Source organism: Tubulanus polymorphus, chromosome 1 (genome assembly GCF_964204645.1).
Source record: "Tubulanus polymorphus chromosome 1, tnTubPoly1.2, whole genome shotgun sequence".
Taxonomy (NCBI): Eukaryota; Metazoa; Nemertea; class Palaeonemertea; order Tubulaniformes; family Tubulanidae; genus Tubulanus; species Tubulanus polymorphus.
Genome location: NC_134025.1, coordinates 6,508,727 through 6,528,855, shown reverse-complemented (window position 1 = coordinate 6,528,855; position 20,129 = coordinate 6,508,727). Strand labels below are relative to the sequence as shown.

At 38.2% G+C, this 20,129-nt stretch overlaps 2 protein-coding genes across 2 annotated transcripts; one reads left to right on the top strand and one right to left on the bottom strand.

Moving 5' to 3' along the window:
- Positions 1-5: 5 nt before the first annotated feature.
- On the top strand, positions 6-8,742 carry LOC141915547 (midasin-like). Its single transcript, XM_074807114.1, has 30 exons — positions 6-71; positions 206-415; positions 492-724; positions 812-926; positions 1,012-1,184; positions 2,061-2,175; positions 2,277-2,361; positions 2,621-2,724; positions 2,814-2,950; positions 3,095-3,199; positions 3,287-3,548; positions 3,667-3,938; positions 4,023-4,201; positions 4,317-4,408; positions 4,491-4,607; positions 4,688-4,982; positions 5,079-5,352; positions 5,445-5,580; positions 5,671-5,952; positions 6,041-6,237; positions 6,322-6,662; positions 6,745-6,950; positions 7,036-7,158; positions 7,243-7,440; positions 7,525-7,632; positions 7,721-7,828; positions 7,912-7,992; positions 8,114-8,335; positions 8,485-8,613; positions 8,659-8,742. The coding sequence occupies exons 2-30, from the start codon at positions 380-382 to the stop codon at positions 8,740-8,742; spliced, it is 4,809 nt and encodes a 1,602-aa protein (XP_074663215.1). The 5' UTR covers positions 6-71; positions 206-379.
- A 3,032-nt stretch (positions 8,743-11,774) lies between these two features.
- Positions 11,775-13,214, bottom strand: LOC141915545 (trace amine-associated receptor 4-like). The gene is made up of 2 exons (XM_074807112.1): positions 11,949-13,214; positions 11,775-11,885 (listed from the first exon to the last, which is right to left on the bottom strand). The coding sequence occupies exons 1-2, from the start codon at positions 13,212-13,214 to the stop codon at positions 11,775-11,777; spliced, it is 1,377 nt and encodes a 458-aa protein (XP_074663213.1).
- Between the last annotated feature and the right edge of the window lie 6,915 nt (positions 13,215-20,129).

Below are 20,129 nucleotides of genomic sequence, written 5' to 3'. Positions count from 1 at the left end.
CTGATCTTTCACCTGAAATTGTTTCCATTTGTGGAATATTACTTCCAAAAATCAACAACAACAACAGCAAGGTAACATAAGGTTTAAACCACATTGACTCTGCCTGAAAAGATAGTTCTTTCCATAAAATCTGATTATATGATAAAATTTGTCTCCGTTAGAATAAAATTAGTTGGTCAGTGAATAATAAGATGTCTATTTTCAGGTTGTATTTGAAGATTTGATTTGTGTTCCATCTACACAACGCAATTTACGTAGTTTAGCATTGGCTGTGGCGTCAGGGCGAGGTGTGTTACTGCAAGGACCTGTTGGATGTGGAAAAACTGCCCTTGTCGAACATCTTGCCAAGAAAACCGGGCGAGATGATTCACAGTATTTGATGAAAGTTCAACTCGGTGATCAAACTGATAGCAAGGTATTGGTTGCTTCATTTATGGTTTGATGATGGATTATTTATGTTGCATAACTGGACAAAAATTGTCTTTTTGCAGGCATTGCTTGGTACGTATAGGTGTACAGATATCCCGGGAGAGTTCGTATGGCAACCAGGAGCATTAACTGTAGCCCTTACTGAAGGAAGATGGCTATTACTGGAGGATATAGATTATGCGCCAATGGATGTTGTGTCGATATTATTGCCGATTTTAGAGAATTCAACCCTGTCAGTTCCAGGACATGGAGAGATTAAAGCTCATCCCGGTTTTCAACTATTTCTCACTCAAAGGTAAATATTTCATCCTTTTTTGTATTTGCAAATAAATCAGTTTAATCACGTTATTTGACTTATCAAAATACTTGCCTTCATATTTAGGTTACTTGGAAGTTCAGAAGGATGGTACAAACAACAATCATCAAATTGTAACATGTTAAGTCGATTGATGACACCTATTACCGTTGAGCCATTAGCTCGTACTGAATTGCAGAAGGTACTTCATATCAAAAGAACATTTTCAGATTCTTGAAACTGCCTTGTTTGTGTATTGATATTAAGATATTGAATGATGATTTTAGGTAATCGAAACAAAGTATCCAGCATTAGCGACTGTCTGTGGTAGACTGTTAGATATATATTTCATGTTATCTGCTGGTAAACATGAATTATCAAGTGACGCAATGGATAGAAATGATGAGGACAGTTCAGTTGGTCAGTTTCTGATCCATGATGGACGTTTACTGTCAACTAGGTAATTAATCAATGTTGTCTTGTTTTATTGCTACTTCTATAAAACCATCAGTTAGTCTCAAAATGATATACAAATATATGTTTTTGACAACTAACATGGTTCGGTAATTTTTTCTTTCTTTTTAGAGATCTAATGAAATGGTGTAGTCGAATCGCAGTTGATTTTGATGTTAGTACATCTTCGCATGTCGTATATCAGGAAGCAATAGATTGTTTCTGTTGTTGTTTACGCGATTATGACAAACGTATTGCTTTAGCAACTGCTATGACTGTGAAAATGAATGTTCTTAAAGCTAAGGTATGAGATATTCTCGCCATATTTAATAAAGTTACGGTATAATTTTTGCTGATTCAAAATTTAAATTTTGTAAATTGCATCATTGCAGGCAGAATTTTATTGCAAATACTATAAACCAAGCATTGAAATAACTAGCAACCACCTCACTATAGGTCGTGGTACAGTCATTCGAAAACAATCTGAACATGCAGTTCTGAAAAGGTACATGTCCTAAATCATAACATAGCTTGCAGTCTTTATGATGTAGTCTTTCGTTTGAAATCGTACTTTCATTACAGGAAGAGAATGGCGAAATTCTCATATACTTGCCAAGCATGTAATCTATTAGAGAAAGTGGCAGTGAGTGTACAGAATATGGAGCCAGTATTACTAGTAGGAGAAACTGGAACTGGTAAAACATCTTTAGTCCAGTATTTGTCTGATCAATGTGGACACAAATTACATGTGATAAATATGAATCAACAAAGCGATAGTACTGACTTACTCGGAGGGTAAGTATACCTAGTAACTCTTTACCTCTAGGGTCTGAAAAGTGCAATACATGTATACTGTAATGATTTCTCATGACAAAATTTGTAGGTATCGTCCAGTTGATATGAGACACATGGTTGCTCCGGTTCGTGAGATGTTTGAAATGGCATTCCTCAATCATTTCTCCAGGAAACAAAATGCAAAATTCTTAAGTCACATACAGGTGAAGACATAAATAAAAGTGATGATGAAGAATAAGAAGAAATTTTCATTGATATTGATATCGATCTTAAAGCATTAATCCTTTTCCTTATGTAATTACAGCAATGTTTTAGTAAGAAGAGATGGTCTGATTTGTTGAAGCTTATAGAACATCCATCTAAAATTGCAGTTGAGAAATATAAAGGAGGTTAGTTGCTTTATTAAGCATGATCAGTTTTAGTGTACTTATATGTGTGTGCTACTTGCGCTGCGATGTGAATGTATTAGCCTCTACGGTTAACTCACATGAGGGTAACATAATTTCTTTGGAACTTAAAGATTTAAAGCATAGATAACTAACAAGCGTTCTTGCAGTGTCTTATGGTCCTGTGGTTTATTTTGTTCGAAATTCATAAGTATGCTACCGATTCAATCTTATTTGCGGTTGTGACAATTCTGTCTTCTAGATGCAGTATTAAACAATCAATGGTCTGAAATTCTGGACAAAATCAAACATTTACAACTTCAAGTGAAGTATGCTGAAAGTGCATTGGCTTTCATGTTTATGGAGGTACAAAACATCAAAATGATTTCTTCAGATTGAATATTACCCCTGTAATTCAACTTGATCTTCTGTAAACTGTGAATGACTGTTTTCAGGGAACGTTAGTGAAGGCATTGAAAGCCGGTGATTGGGTGTTACTTGATGAAATAAACCTGGCATCTGCTGAAACACTGGAATGTTTAGGAGGATTGTTAGAGAGTACAATAGGTTCAATTGTATTACTGGAAAGGGGGTAAATTCTCATGATTTGCTTTTGCTTGTTTACTTGTGGTCGGACTTATTAGTTCATAGATTGCTTTGAAATTAAGGTTTCAAACTTGTCTTTAACTCTTCTTATTTATGTCATCTAATATTGTTCATTTCTAATTTGTTATAGAGATACAAAACCGATAGTTCGTCATCCTGATTTCCGATTGTTTGCTTGTATGAATCCTGCTACTGATGTTGGCAAAAAAGATCTGCCACCTGGAATAAGAAATAGGTCTATAATATTGATTGTGGTATATTTGTGAAAACATTACTCAAATGTCTTCAATTTCTAAAATACAAAATGATGTCTTTTTTACAGGTTTACCGAAATATTTGTTGATGAACTCACTGATAATCAAGATCTTCGAATTCTAGTCAGTGATTACCTGCAAGGATTAGCATTGACAGTTTCTCAGGTCGATGGGATTGTGAAGTTTTATTTTGCTGTTCGTGAAGCCGCTGCAAATAAACTACTTGATTGCACTGGACACAGACCTCACTACAGTCTGCGTACTCTATGTCGAGCACTGCGACAAGCTGCTTCTAATATGTATGGAAGTATACCACGATCATTGTATGAGGTAAAATTTTGAAAATCCTGAACATTTCTTCATTGTCCTCTTGTAAACAATCCTAAAATGTCAAGATGATTATATGTGAGTTATGATTGTTTCATACCTTGTGACTTTCTAATTTCAGGGCTTCTGTTTTAGTTTTCTTACACAGTTAGATCGCGCCTCTCATCCAATTGTGGAACAGTTAATTTTGCACAATATCATTGGTAGCAAAGCAAGCATAAAAAGTATCTTGAAGCAACCACTACCGGAACCTTCTAGTGGTGGGAAATACTTGAAATTTGAAGGATATTGGATCAGTGTAGGAGATAAGGAGCCTAATACCTCCAGTGACTATGTTCTAACTCCATCTGTTCGTGCAAACCTGCGGGATGTTTGTCGTGTAGTTTCTGCTGGGTAAGTCTAGAGATCTCTTTCAATTTCACCAAGTATTAAAGAATGTTGTTGATATTGACAATATGAATGTTATCGAATTTGCAGAAGACATCCGGTGTTGTTGCAAGGAGAAACATCAGTTGGTAAAACCAGTCTGATAAACTGGTTAGCGCAGTCGTCTGGGAACCATTGCGTGCGTATCAATAATCATGAACATACAGATTTACAGGAATATGTTGGATGTTACGCAGCTGATCAACATGGAAAATTACAGTTCAAAGAAGGTAAGAGTAAACAAAGAGTAACTTTTTTTAAAAGCTATGTGTTTTGTACTGCACTGCTTGTACTAACTGTAAAGCTTTATAAATAAACTGTTGGTAAATGCTGATTGTTTTAAAGGTGTGCTAGTTGACGCAATGAGGAAAGGATATTGGGTTATCTTAGATGAATTGAATCTGGCGCCAACTGATGTATTAGAAGCACTAAATAGGGTAAGTTCAGTTGGCTTTAATGAATCCTATGTTCACCTGTTTACTTAGGGTATATTTATTGAGTGTGTGCTTGTGATTTCAGTTGTTGGATGATAACAGAGAATTGTTCATACCGGAAACTCAAGAGACGGTGAAAGCTCATTCACGGTTCATGTTGTTTGCCACACAAAATCCTCCTGGACTTTATGGTGGACGTAAGGTAAGATAAATTCTACATTAAAGAACATGATGTGTTCGTTGTCGGTTGTGTTGAAGAATGTACCGTGTCTGATTTTCTAGGTATTATCGCGAGCTTTCCGCAATCGTTTCGTTGAACTTCACTTTGATGACATCCCAAGCGCAGAACTGCAAACAATTCTTCAGCAACGATGTCAGATGCCTGCGTCTTATTGCAAGAAACTGGTCGCGGTTATGTTAGATTTACAAGCAAGACGGAAGACATCGGGAGTGTTTGCCGGCAAACAAGGATTCATAACACTGAGAGATTTGTTCCGATGGGCTGAACGATACCGACAGGCAACAGCCGGCTCTCATCAAAAATACTTTGATTGGGATCAATACCTTGCTGATCATGGTAATTTGAGAATTTCATTGCGTATTTCGTTGTAAAGGATATTTGAATTATCAAAGGTTCATCAATAACTTTGTTATGTTTTTATGAATTCAACAGGATACATGCTTCTAGCTGGAAGGTGCCGAAACTCTGATGAGACTATTGTTATCCAAGAGGTGTTCAAAAAGCACCTTAAACGCACTGTCAATCCACTTCACTTGTTTTCATCGGAAAGTGAAAGCATGGATCAGGTTTTGAGCACTGCCATCTTCAAGGCGCCACCAGCTGGTTTCGAACATGTTGTATGGACATTTAGTATGAGACGGCTTGCAACAATGGTCGGACAAGCTTTGAAATTTGGTGAACCAGTTTTGCTGGTCGGAGAAACCGGGTATGTTATGTAAAAATTCTCTTGTCTTAAATCGATATGTTTTCTTCATCTATATTCACTCAGTAATGACTTGCCACGTGTTTATTTTCTAGTTGTGGCAAGACAACAGTTTGTCAAATATTCGCGGCAGACAATAAACAGACATTGTACACAATAAACTGTCATTTACACACGGAAGGTTCTGATTTCCTAGGCGGTTTGAGACCTGTTAGACATCACTCTGATCAGGTGATATTATCATTCATGTGCATAATAAAACATAGAAAGTTCAAACATGCTCGCACAAATACTGACTCCCATTATATATATTTTCTCTAGGATGGTGAAGAAAGTCATAAACTATTTGAATGGAATGATGGACCACTTATTGTCGCGATGAAAGAAGGATCAATTCTTTTGGTGGATGAGATCTCGTTGGCCGACGATTCGGTCCTCGAACGTTTGAATAGTGTCCTAGAACCGGAGCGAACACTCTTGCTCGCTGAAAAAGGTGACACGGGGATTGAAGTAACTGATGGCGATGTGGAGCAGATTGTAGCTCATGAAAAATTCCGTCTGTTAGCTACAATGAATCCCGGTGGTGATTATGGCAAGAAGGAGGTATAAAAAGATTATTCAGCTTTAGTTGATTTCTTTATGAAATGGATATGTATTTCTCATTGTATATTTTCATTATCTATCTTTATAGTTATCTCCAGCCTTACGTAATAGATTCACTGAAATCTGGTGTCCTCAGACTCGTGATCAAACCGACCTTTTACAGATTATTGAACATAATCTAAAACCTGGTATACATTTGTGTAATCAGGAAGATGGAACTTCAGGAATTGGGAAAGCGATACTCGAATTCGTTCACTGGTTCACGAATAATGACCTGGGGAAAAGGTTTGTTATTTCTCAATTTTATGGACCTCGAACTTTGAATTATTGTATGAAAATAATCTGAATGTGATGTGCTTGTTTTTGTAGGTGTGTAGTTAGTATTAGAGATCTTCTTTCATGGGTAAACTTCATCAATGTCTCTTCCCATACCGTATCAAATGCTGATTCTATGGATACAGATAATGTGCAACTAGAACCAGGTTTAGCCTATATTCACGGAGCATGTATGGTATTCATCGATGGTCTCGCTACTGGTCAGTCAACGGCTTCTCAGTCAGTGGAGTCTGTGAGGAAATCTTGTCTCAGATTTCTGATGAACCAAATAAAATCCATGACTGGTGTGTATTATGATTTTCTGACACCTGGCAAACTGGACGTTCAGGTACAAGACACACACTTCAGCATTTATCCATTCAGTGTACCTAAAGGTGAGGACAGATTTATATCTACGTCAACGGAAACCAATAAAGAATCATTTTTCATATTTGGATGTTTTCATTTTCTCTATAGGACCTAAACCTGGAAATATGAATGAAAACTATGCAGTCCAGGCTCCAACAACATCACTGAACTGTCAAAGATTACTACGTGCTTTACAACTAAATCGTCCAATTTTACTAGAAGGATCACCTGGCGTGGGCAAAACTAGTCTTGTATCTGCTTTAGCTCGAGCTGTTGGTCATGAATTAGTGCGAATTAATCTGTCTGATCAAACTGTAAGTTGAATTGATGTAGTGATATCTTTAAATGTTCTGCTCTCTCAGGCCGTACTTTCTAGATTTCAATCTCTCACTTCCGTAGGATGTAAGTGATTTGTTTGGAGCAGATTTACCTGTTGAAGGTGGTGAAGGTGGCCAGTTCGCCTGGAGAGATGGTCCATTCTTACAAGCCCTCAAAGCTGGGCACTGGATTGTCTTAGACGAGGTCAGTATCACGAAATTTTGTTCTGTTTAATACCCAGCTTGTAATATATACACTTTATATATATTTTGACTTATGAAATTTTAGTTGAATCTGGCTTCACAGTCAGTGTTGGAAGGTTTGAATGCTTGTTTAGATCATCGTGCCGAGGTTTACATCCCAGAACTTGGCATGACGTTCCAGATACAAAGAGATAAAACTCGCTTATTTGCGTGTCAGAATCCACTTATTCAGGGAGGTGGAAGGAAAGGCCTGCCAAAATCATTCCTCAATAGATTTACACAGGTAAAATACAAATCCCTTACTGTAACTATGAACTGATTTGGATGCTTTGGGGGCTGAATATTTGTTTCTTATGAATTGTTCTAGGTATTCATTGAGCCCTTGTCTAGAGATGACCAGCTTTTCATTATATCATCATTATATCCAATGTTACCCACTGATGTGACTGCTAATATGGTAGACTTCAACAACAAGGTTCGTGCTTATTTAAAATTCATGCTTGTCTTGTGACTTTAACTGATACAAGAGTTCATTTTTCTCGTGGTTATTTATGTATATGAAGGTTTATGAGGAGACAATGGTGCAATGTCAGTGGGGACAAAAAGGCAGTCCATGGGAATTCAACATCAGAGATATTTTACGTTGGTGTGATCTTCTCATTACTTATCAGGTACTTTCTTTGAATTATCAATTTCTCGATTTAAAACTGATGATATTTAGTATTCTGAATGTTATTTATGAATGTACATGCAGAATGCTGACACCTGGAACCCTGGAGAATACGCAGGTCTTATCTACAGAGATCGCCTTCGATCCAGTGATGATAAATCAAAGGTATAACATATCGCATTTTGCTCATGGCTAAACCTATGTTAAGTCATTGTTGCTATTTGGTCAGTTTTTAGTGGCTTCCTTTTCAGTCATGTATTCAGATAGAATTCTCTTTATTTTACAGGTTGTCGAAGCATTTCAGAATGTATTCAAGGATGCAGCTATGTACACACATAAAGACGTATTTTCTGTAACGACTGACCTCATTCAAGTCGGCCATTCATTCTTACCTCGCTGTCCCGGGGGTGACTGCATGTCTGATGTCAATCTGAAATTGTTGCATCATAGTTTGGCACCAATGGAAGCCTTGATGAAATGTATGGATATGAACTGGATGGCTATATTAGTGAGTTGATGGATAGATTTTTCTGTTCGGCTCATTTGTTAATGCATGTCTCAAACAAGATGTGAAATCACTCATAAGATGTTTGTTTCAAGTTTGAATCTCGACAAATTGAGCTGGTAATGAATATTCATAAATCAATGTTTTTGTAGCTTGGACCTCAGTCTAGTGGTAAAACATCACTGGTACATATGTTGGCGAATTTAACTGGTCATAAACTTCAAGTATTACCTATGAACAGCTCAATGGATACTACTGAGATGTTGGGTGGATTTGAACAGGTATGTCGCACCATTTCTCATTCACTGCTGTTTGTTTTATTCAAGGTTTCGTTGATAGATGGTGAAGTTGTAGATGTTGATTTTACGTGTTATAACTGGTATCATAGATTTCTACCGCACATTTTATAAAATGTTATGCTGCATTGATAAGTGAGACAATTTATCCATAGTTCATTGAGACAAACTAACCGTTGAAAGCACCATAAGAGAATAACCGTTGCTTGAACTCTGAATTGTTGAAATGGGTTCTGCTCTTTGGGTGATTTGTGTGAATAGTCGAGGTTTTATATGAGATCATCTGCTTTGTATTCTGTATCGCAGCTAGCTGTAAAATTGATCTGAAATTGAATGCATTATCAACTGATCTTGATTGACCGTGCGATTCAAAACGACCAAATTTCTAAAAATTGCTGCTGTCAAATACATGGCAACTCAAATAGAATACGAATTAGGTGTAAAATCAATATAATCCACACCAGAAACAATTTGGGAGAATGCGAAATGATGGCTTGAGCAAGATTATCGATGTTGTTAAGAAACAAGAAATCAGCTACCGCAAATTGTCCCGGCGATAATACTACTGCGTTGCCAAGGGCTGATTTATGGAAATTATAGTGATCGCTTGATGAAAATTGTTGCACCATTCCCTTGAAATTGTTTCGTTTTTTTGATGTAGTAACTTGAAACACGAATCTTCATATTCTTTCACATGCGGCCTAAAGCATTAAATCCGATATGTGCAAAATGATTGGAATCTATTTATTGATCCGATCTTGTATTATGAACGGGTCACCGCATCATTAGAAAATTACAAATCATCGACAAGAAACACTCGAAATTTGATCAATCAGGCCGCTAGTCGAAGGTCAAGGCCTTATCTAATGAAGTGCTGTTGTCGATCGATTTGGTCACAGTTAGGTTCGGATTATATTAAATCATGGCCATAAAAGATGTAGGCCCTTTAAGTTTCTCATTTGGCTGCATTAAATGCGGAAAGCTTTCCTTCATTAGCCGAAAGAACAGAAAAGATTTTCTTTTTGAATTCATGAAACATGATTTACTATGGTATATCTTTATGTTGAAAGATTTTTATATATGCAAATTGATGATTTGGAAATTTGATCATTGACCTAGTTCTGCAGGCGAGTAGATGGGTTCAAGTGTTTTCAAATCGTCGGCACTCAGAAGATCTTGCGTCTATGACCATCGATCACATTTACATCGTTTGCTAGTTGTCAGATGGGAAAAGTAAACTGGACAGAGCCAGTCGTCGAGCTCAGCATGTATATCCGATCAATGCCGAAACCATGAGAAAACTAATTTCGTTGTAAAGCTGACAACGATTCACTGCCGGAGAAAATAAGAGCTTCTCGGTGACATGTCAAGCATTTACGAAGCAGCTAAGTGGTGAGACCACAATTTATACATACCATAGGAGTCCAGATCACCACTTCACACGCTGGGAAATGATGTTTTATTGATTCTGTGCATTGGTGTTATTTTATTGCCCAGGATTACATGTTTTCCTCAGATTTCTTCAATACAATTGATATGAGCAAAGTATAGTTCCTACTGGTATTATCTGCGAAGGATGTTCAGTGTTGTATCGAAGATTATGCCAATTTCCGCATTTGATCCTAGAGTATTAGCGAGCTGCATTTATGCCAATAGGTAGTGGCATTCAAGAACCAATGGATTAGACATAAGCCCTCATAACTGCGCTAAATCTCTCTTTATCCTCAAAATGATTTAATTTCAACGATTGATGAAAATGTCACGCGTGATGATTTTATTATGGCTATGATGATAGATTTTCATGTACAGCCTTGTTTTAAACATCTAACAGCAAATTAAATTATTAATCTAAATGAGAAAAAATATTAAACACATTATGCTAATTTACAGTATCTGTTAGTTCACGCTATACTATAATCCTCTATGCAAAGAGAAATTAGTCAGGTTTGATTATCATTCATTCTAGTCATTCAAACGTTTAGTTTTGGCGAGCCAAAATCTATAGTCCTGTGTAATCTTGTTACCTTTCCAAGGAACTAATGAAGTAATCAGTTTTTATGGTGATGACATATTTTCACCGTCTTGTTCGTGTTGTTGTTGTTGTTGTTGTCAGAAATCCAAAACTTCTGCTGCTAATCCAATGAAACATCTCTGCTCAGTCAATCATGTAGCCTGTGCATGTATATGTTTTAGTTTATCACACCTAAAATTCATCAAGATGATAAGAACTAAATTTCAAGTTCTGAGTAAATTTCGGAAGTAAGATGGTTTCATTTGGCCAGAGGTAGCCCCTGGTAGTGTTCAGGCTTCTGCTTGGCTGAGGGAATGATTATTGCCTCTAAGTGTTTAGGAAACCCTACTTTATATGGTACTAATATCAGTTTGCTTTGACATTGACCAATTTATATAGGTGCGTAAATTGAATTAATGCATGCATGATAAATTATAGCAGCCAGAAATCCCAACAGAGATTAAGCATGTTGATTGATGATGTTTAATGATCTGCATACATGATAAATTTACAAATCAGAGATATCAATCGAATTTACGCTGTATCTGTCCATAAATTTGCTTCCTTGAAATGTCGATGCCATCAGATTGGCCCAAGGGCTGGTATGTTTCAAATGCAGTACTGATTTGAAGAATCAAAGGATATGCTAGAGGAAGTAAATGAAAGACTATAGAACATCACAGGCTCTTTATAACGAGGACTACTCTCTATGTGAAGTTGAAGTGTGTCATGATTTTTTAGGGGAGTTACAATAGCGTACATCTCTTGTCCATTATATATTTGAGAGGGAGAAAGAGATAGCTGCACTCAACCTGAAGTACCAAGATAATGGTCTGATACAACAGTAATCTATAGAATGGATTTCAGGAGCTTATTTCTTGATGGAGGATATCGGATTAACCTCTTTTGTCAAGTATAAAATCCTGCCATGGCTTTTTATTTTCCATTGAATGTTCGGTAGACAATATGAAAAGGCATATTCGAACCTGGATGACATTTTTGCTAGATCGTCAAATGTCATCGTGTTGTTGGTTATTATGCGTTTAAGAACGCTGCATTTTCGTGGAGTTTAAACCTGAGTTCTGGGCCCCATTTCCTTGTGTTAGGAATAAAAAGCTAGTCTTCATATGATCTATTATAGTGTTGTAGAAGATAGCCATAAACTATTGGGCACATTTGTCGTTCGACGATTTTGAGGAGAATAGTTGTTATCATTGGTGTGGCGAGGAGGACCCGGTTGGGGTGACTTTTGTCTATCGGTGCGAAGTTTAGGAGATGGCTTGTTTCTACGTTGCGGTGGTCTGGGAACGGTGTAACCAACCTCTGTACTGCTGCTGTGAGCTTGCGGTCGTTCGTACAGATAATCCCGACTGTGGTGACTGTCGACGCTACGAGCGAAGAATTCGTTATAAATGCCCGAGTTTTGTTCGTTCATCATTAACCTTCGATTCGGCGCGTGTCCGATGCTCTCGATCGATAACTGCGAGCTGTGTTCACGCGGTATTTCTGTCGTTTCTAAATCGTTCATATCGGGAAAGTCTGGTCGGCAACAACAGTTCTTCTTGACAAGGCATATGAACAGGAATGGCGACAATGCGGCGTTGCTGCACGCGAACATCGTTAATATTCGGTAGCCGTGCGGCGACGTCGTGAAATTCGGGTCCACAACGGTTAACATAAATAAAGGATACCAAAACAATACAAACAATAAAGTCATGGTCATTATAACGTAGACGCGTCGCAGGCTATAACTTTCGATTTTTTTAATGAGAATTTTTTCGGCGTGATCGTCGGGCGTTTGTGCCGGTGAACCGCGCGGATCAATCGACACGGTCGCGCGGATCAGCGTCGACAGGCGGTAATACGAGTTCATTTTGATCTCGCGGTGCAGCTTCCGCAAATACATGACCGTCAGCGCCACCGCGAACGACACGAGAATTATCCATAGAATGTGTAGCACGTAGTTGCGCGTGTCCCCGTACACGAACACGCAGTGTCCAACGCCTTTGACAAAACTGGGACTGCCGGGAATGAACGCGACGCCGAGATTCAGAATCAAACTCGTGAACCAGATCGTCGATATTCCGAAGACGACGCAGCAAAAATTCGCCGAGTCTTTGATGCCGAGGTTCATATCGGCGAATTGATACGCTTCGTTCATGACCATCGCCAGCAGATTGAACGCGGTCGTCGTCACGAATATGATAAACGATCCGCCGAGAACGTTGCAGAACATCGGTTCCTGTTCGGTGATTATACTGAAAGCGAACGGCAGGCAGTACGTCGATTTTATGAAGTCCAGTATGCAGTGGTGGAATAGAAAAGCGCTGGATGTTTTTCGCAGGTCGTGCAGTACGAGAATGGTGATAACGATCGCTAAATTACCGACCATTCCGACACTAGCCACGACGATCAGTATCGCCGATTCGGTCGTTTTAGATCCTACTTGACCCCAGCGTGAATTGTTCCGAGAATAGTTCAGCATTATCTGTAATTGCGTCTGCAACACCCCTCCATCCCCGCTGCCACCTCCACCATTGAAGCCGCTGCCTTCTAGTGGAACGTCGTCGTACATTTTGTTTTTGGAACGTTTTTCAACTTCCCGGTTGTGAATTTATATTCTTATCCATGGTCCGTAAATCTGTAAATATAAAATGAAATGTGCTGTTGAAATGTTGAAAAATAGATTTTTCAGGGCAAAATTTTAGAATCGCTGGTAGTGATCTCCAAGGTGATATCTAACCAACGGACTTATATCTGGAGATGTTAAGAGTATTCGACAACGGTGGTGAGCTTCAACATCAATGGAACACTGATCACAGCTAAGAAATCCAATTCCAACTGACAACGAATAAAGCTTTTTACATCCCCCCCGTCATTTATCAAAATCAATATTGTATCGGGGCCTGGAACGCGAGCGAACGGTGTCAGCTACGCAATATTGCGCCGTAGATCGTAAGAGAAATACTATCAACTGGAGAACCGAACAGCATCGAGTTAGTAAACATGATCAAACGCTGCTTCAAACATACTTGATGACGGCGGCGAGAGAAAAAGACACTCGTTTGATGTGAAGTATGTTGTAACTTCTCCAAGCCATGTACCGTGTACTTATACGACGCATGTCAATGAGGCGCGATATACATTCAGCACCTGTTTGCTTAGGTGGTAAGATTCAGCGGATGTGTGCGTGTTATCGTTATATTCTGCCGTTTCTGACCGAGAACCATTTGATAATATTATCACTCGATGATAACGACAATAATAATCGCATTTGTTCATAACAATGCCGTGTATCGTAGATAGTATCGTTACTAGGATACCGGATCAGAAATTGCTACGGTAGTCGCCGCACATACAATATCTGCACGTATCCGTCGGACTTGTTTCACGATAGATACCGTCTTATATCTCGGGGAAAATACCCTTACCCAAATCTTCAACAATCGTGATAATTGAACGACATCCAGTCCGAGGTAACTGGGCTGATTTAAGTGTAAGATCTGATTATACGCCGGATGAATGTAACGATCAGAACGGACTTCAACCGGCTGAAGCTATCTCGCCATTCTCCGATTCATTAACTATTAAGCCGCTTAAGTCGGGATGTGGTTTGTCACGGACAATGCTCGTCCGCCTTTGTCTTCTACTACTGACTGACTGACCATCGCTAATTGCTCAGAATTTTCATCAAAGGGTTTTATTCTTCGCGTCTGCGCGAATGTCTATCGATCTATGGTCGCAGAGATGTTGTCTGTTGGTGTCGTCGGTGAAAGATTCGCGTGTAGCTAGTTAGCGGTTCATAGCCGAGAGCGATTTTCATATTAGAAAATTTAACACGCTTCAGTTGTGGTCGTATCCACGCCTCGTCGTTTTTAGCAGGCGCCGTCGCTGAAAAGCTGCGGTTAACAACTACCAAACAAAATTTTTTAAACATTTCAGCAGACATATTGATTAGAATTACATATTCATATGCAGTGAGAGAACTGGGATCCGCAACATGTGTATGAATTTGATAATTCTATGCATGTTTTCGATCGCGAATGGTTTTCAATTAGTTTCAGCGTAGGCTCTATTCTAACGCGCCGACACTAACTGCGTAACGGTTATACTGCAGTCTTGTCCGTGTTTTCAATGACTCTTTGAATTTTCCGATATAATCAGTTTGTATGTAATTATAGAAACCATTTCTGCCATTCCACTTGGGGATTCGACCAAGTTTCATTAAGCCACTTGAACAGTAGAAGTATTGTATCCAAAAGCCCCAAGACGATCATTTTGAACATTCAATCGTTGGTGGTATTTCTTCCTGATCAGTTTTTCCCTCGTCGTTTTGCGTATTTCATGTCTTTTAATCCGTCCTACGTGCTCGTAATTCGATCGGCTTGATATGATTGTCGACCGATGGCAAAATAAGTTAAATTTTGTCGTGAGATCGCTTTACATCGAGCATCGGATATGTGCGTCAATACACGAATTCATCAAGTTTTAGAAGTGGAGAAAACTCGACGGAATAGAGGTGCTTGACTGGGCTACTAAAGATATTTTGGTGAAATTATATTCAGGCGCTTAATTGAATCTTGTCTTGATGGAAATTTGAGAGGTTTAACTATTTAATGAACGACGTCTAATGAAGTAGAAGTTTTCTCCGTTGAATAATTAAGAGTTTCTACTTGGCCACGTATCGATTATTACGCAGTGGATATTTAATGACTGTAACTGTTTGTGGTGGGTTGACAGTGCCACAACGCTTTGTCGGGATGTCGCTAATTCAATCTGTCAGCTATCTGAGAATATGCAATCAACAATGCTCTCAGTCATGTCTGTCTTATTAGTAATTAGATATGAATATAGTATAGAAAATGTTAAGGTTCTTGTGCACCACATTTTATCAATCGACCAAAGTAGTTTTAAGGTTACTACACATAAAGCACCATCGTTGTGCCAAATTTGCTGTACTCAAGTTCGCACGTCATTGGGGTGAAGAAAAATAAATTGGGATATAGAAAAAATCATCAAGCAGCATTAAGTAGTATCAGGAACAACATGAAGAATTTTGATTAGTTGTTGGAAGACTCTCGAACGCTTCCAACCAGAAAACCTCTATACAGGCGCGTTAATGAAATTATCTCATTAATTTGTCATTGTTCAATAGGCTGTAAACGTCGCAATCGTGCTACGAAAACAACGCATACCCGGGCGGTCGATAATACATCGTCACGACAACCGACAACAATAGACACCATTAATTACATTAAATAAACTGAAATACTGTCGATTTTATTGAGTTTGTTCAGAATCATTGTTTGATCGCCGAGATGAAGTTGATGGGTGGCAAATATTCAGAAACTTCGTGTTCATTGATTAGAAATTGATTTTTGTTTAGTTATAGAAGTTTGACAAAAGAGTATCAGCAACATTAACAACACCTGATGATAAAACAACGATACTCATTAATGTTTTCATGTATCCATACACACATTGTCTAACCTCGGGCCCAGTTTCACGAAAAAGTTTAAGCCTAAAACTTTTGGTGTAATTGCCATTGGTTACTTCATGTTTTCGACAATGAGGACAACAATTCAAACTTAACTGTTTTAGGCTTAAACTTTTTCGTGAAACTGGGCCCTGATCATCATCATCAAAAAGATAGAATATGTATTGATATCCAGCCCAGTTTTTATGTTTCTACAACAACACTGGTGACCCCTGACATTTGACCCCAACTTAGACAGCAATATTTTGGCTAATACTAGTGCAGTGGTCGTCTGTCATAACACTTTACACCAACTTCAATGAAAATACCATTCTTTGACAATGACAAATTTGTTATAACGCCGTGTTTTTCTTGGTCGCAATGAAGTTTGACTGTATGTAGCTGGTCGATTGAACAGTTGCCGGTATCAAGGAGCCCTATTTCAGTCGTTTATCATCCGCAGTTTCGATCAACCGGTGAATATTGACCGAGTGACCGTGATGTCGTTGATGCACCACATCTGGTGATAAGCCCTGATCTAATGAACCAGTCTTCAATTTAACATCAGAGGCAACAAACGTTGAAAGGGGTTTGATGGTTGCTGAGCGTTTCTGAGTATTGAATACTTAGAGACGAATTTCGTATAAGCATGATACTTACTATAGTATTATTCTGATGTAGTGCACGCATTTTCTTAGACATCAGCAGTGACCAGTTAGAACTGTGAGCGCAGTTGCGTTAATCTATCTCAGGAGCTAACATGATTTCTCCATTATCTCGGTAATTGATCACTTAACTCGAAAAAATTAGCGCAAAGTGTTACGCAATGATCAAAATGTATCAAACCGCTTCAATACATTTCAACATGCTATAAACTATTTGGAATAAATTTATTGGAGTTTTTCGTTTTTCAGCGATGTATTGATTTTATTCGCGCTGTATTGGTCGCGCGTTGCGATGTCATTCTTAAGATTCTATTTCCTATTGAATATCGCTCTTCCCAATGATAGAACCTTTCAGTTTCTTTTTTATTAAGTAAATAGGAATATCTACTTCTTCAAGCTCGTTTAAAACGTTAGCTGACAAATGCCTGCGAATGTTTGATAGCGTTAAAAATATGCGGTTGACATGTAATGTTATATATGGCCTGTGAATGGGTATCGGCTTTCTGAGTCGATCGATCGATACATATGGAAGAAATGACGGGTCAAAATGGCTTTTGCTGCGTGATTGTGGCATTAAACGAATACCTTGATAGTTCATTCCCAGATCAACAAATACGACTGACTCTAAATATAGGCCTTCTCGGGGGAAAAGTTCGCTCTAAGATCTGAAACATTTTTTTGACGTAACAAAGCTTTAGTTTCTGTATTTCATATTTGAAAAAGGATTTCTTATGTATTCCGATGGATCCTTGTGTCTAAGAAATCTTGAGATGCTAGAGATCAGCCCATTTTTTCTAACCTTTACGTTATCATGGTGATTCGATAATTTACATTAATCTATTAATAAGGTAATTTGTTTCCATAGCAACAAGCAAATCCATTCCTTCTTTGCGATGCAAAGAACAGAAAGGTAGAAGAAAGTACCGGTAGATAAAAGTCCTCGGAAAGTTTGATTTCTTGTTCTGTCATTTTTCGTTGAAGTCATTTGAGGTTATTATCAACATGTGAAGATCTAATTATCTGGAGGGTTTGATACTTCAGGTTACTGTGTGATTAGCTCTTAATTCTCTTGATACCGCCGGAATTTAAACATTCCGCACTGCGACAGGTATTCAAATATTGGCATTTGCGCGACTGAATTGATGACAGAAGTTTTTAGATCGCGAGGAGCGTGGTTCAGAATCCGTGATGCGTGCCAACTCGATTCAGCGTTAGTCGCTAGAGTCATTGAATATGCGCATACCGACAGAAAGTTAGTGTCAATCTTGACAAAAAATCCATCCCGGTCGAGTTCAAACTGATTATATTCAAGATTTCATGATGTCATCGTTGTCCGGATTCAATGCGTATTGCTATAAATGTCGTAGTGTCTGTAGTGTACTGTATTAAGTGTTTGAGATATTTATACTCAGTCAAACGAATTCACTAAATGGTTATCGGCAAAACTGCCAATTTTCAAGCTTCTGTGAGAGGGATTTTTTACCACTCTCCTGCATAGTTTTATAGACGTTTTATGAACAGCCCCCAACCGAATTCAGTTCTACTACAAGCAACGTTTCTCCATTAGTGGATCCAGTTCTAATATCAAATGTTCAGCTCATCATCCGTTGGACTGTTCGGTGGTTGTTGTCGTACGCTGGTTGTCATCGGGGATGCATTCGTAAGATGATGTCCGTAATTAAATCTCTGAGATATTGCTCCGACTGTTAACTCAATGACGACCTACTGGTTATGTATTTGTGTCAAGCGTCCATGTCCAAGGTCATCGCACCGCTGTCCAGTAATCAGACGTCTGATTACCCTGAGTTACTAACAAATATTCTTTAAGAGTTAAAGAGTTTTCACTTTTTCTTCATTTCATACACATAGTAGTATATATATTTGTTTTTGCATAAGCCATGCATACAATGTAATAAGTCGATATATTTTTAAGTGCGCTATATGGTAATGAAGGATCCAGTGCAGCCATCTGGCTGTACTAGGAATAAAGAAATCGGACCCTGTGCATGGTGCATATGGGTGCAAGTTACTGCTACGGTTACTGTTACATCTGATTACCCTAAGTTACAGACAAACCTTTTCAAGTTTTCAGTTTTTCTTCATTTCTCAAACACATCATATGCGCATGTAATACAAAAACATCATTAACTTCAATAATGTAAAAGTTAGTTGACCTGTGTTCGATAGCATCCGAGTGGATCATTTCTTATCGGTAAAAGTGGCAATCAACTACCCACTGGAGACATAATACGCTTTTATGGTCACTATTTTATCGGCTGTAAAATACTACAGAGACTTCATGTAGTGGCTTAAGTTGGCGTTTGCGAATAGCACACAGCACATAGCACAGATACTCTTGTCTTTTCACGTCACATTTAAGTACCTACAAGTCATTCAACTTGATTAGCTCCAAATAAAGAGAAATCCTTGGGCAATCCTAAAAGTTACAAATCAAAAGAACTAGGCTCGTAGCTGCAAATGTTGTATGGCAGAATGGGGACAGAAAGATGGCCATAGCAGAATATTTGTTATCGCCGCAGTTGTCGGAGAATATTACGAGCTCACTTTTTTCAACGCTGCTCGAGCCAGTGTTGTCCGTATTAATCTAATTCGCAGATGTATCATAATTTCATCAGCGTGTCAATTCAGATTTGATCAGTCGAAAGTTTTTATCGAAATTACAGTGGACTCTGTTGAGGGCCTGTGATAGTATTGTCATCTGCTGATGGATATTCCCAGATTATTGTTGACATTTCGCTCATCTTTCCTCGCAACTGACTGCGAATTATTTGCTCGATATTTTTTTCTGTTCTTGTCGATTTGGCCTTTATATAAGCTGTTGCTATAGTGATCATTATAACAATAAAAACCGAGCTTACTGCCCAGCAGACATAAATATAACAGCAATTGATATTTGCTTCGATTTTGCCAATTTCCCAATGTTCTTTGTGAGATGTACGACTTCTGTATGATGACACCTGACTTTAATCAAGATCAGTCAAATCTAGTAGTTAATGTATTCCGGACAACGAAACTATAAGAAAATGTAAAACTGAAATAGCATTGACTAATAAAATCAATTTCAGATCTATTCACACCTTTCTTGTATTGCATAGAAACATGAAATATTTTTCAAAAAATATTAAAAACGATAAAATTTTATCACAACTTCACATTTCTCCGACCGGCAGTAAATACGTAAAAAATCTTCCGAGAGAAATAGCTGGAATAAAAAAGGAAATGATGGTCAAGGTGTAAGGAAAGTTTCACATACCTGGCTATTGCTATTACGATCCAATGTGAATAAGTCCTCCAGTTTCCGACATCACGTATCGCTTGTGTCATGTGT

Excerpts from the sequence above, each read along its gene's own strand:
- LOC141915547 (XM_074807114.1), top strand. The coding sequence starts at position 380 with ATGAAAGTTCAACTCGGTGATCAAACTGATAGCAAG. Across the intron at positions 6,951-7,035 it reads TTAATCTGTCTGATCAAACT|GATGTAAGTGATTTGTTTGG; the intron begins GTAAGTTGAATT and ends TCACTTCCGTAG. Across the intron at positions 7,441-7,524 it reads TCCTCAATAGATTTACACAG|GTATTCATTGAGCCCTTGTC; the intron begins GTAAAATACAAA and ends GAATTGTTCTAG.
- LOC141915545 (XM_074807112.1), bottom strand. The coding sequence starts at position 13,214 with ATGTACGACGACGTTCCACTAGAAGGCAGCGGCTTCAATGGTGGAGGT. Across the intron at positions 11,886-11,948 it reads GTACAGAGGTTGGTTACACC|TCACCCCAACCGGGTCCTCC; the intron begins GTTCCCAGACCA and ends GATAGACAAAAG.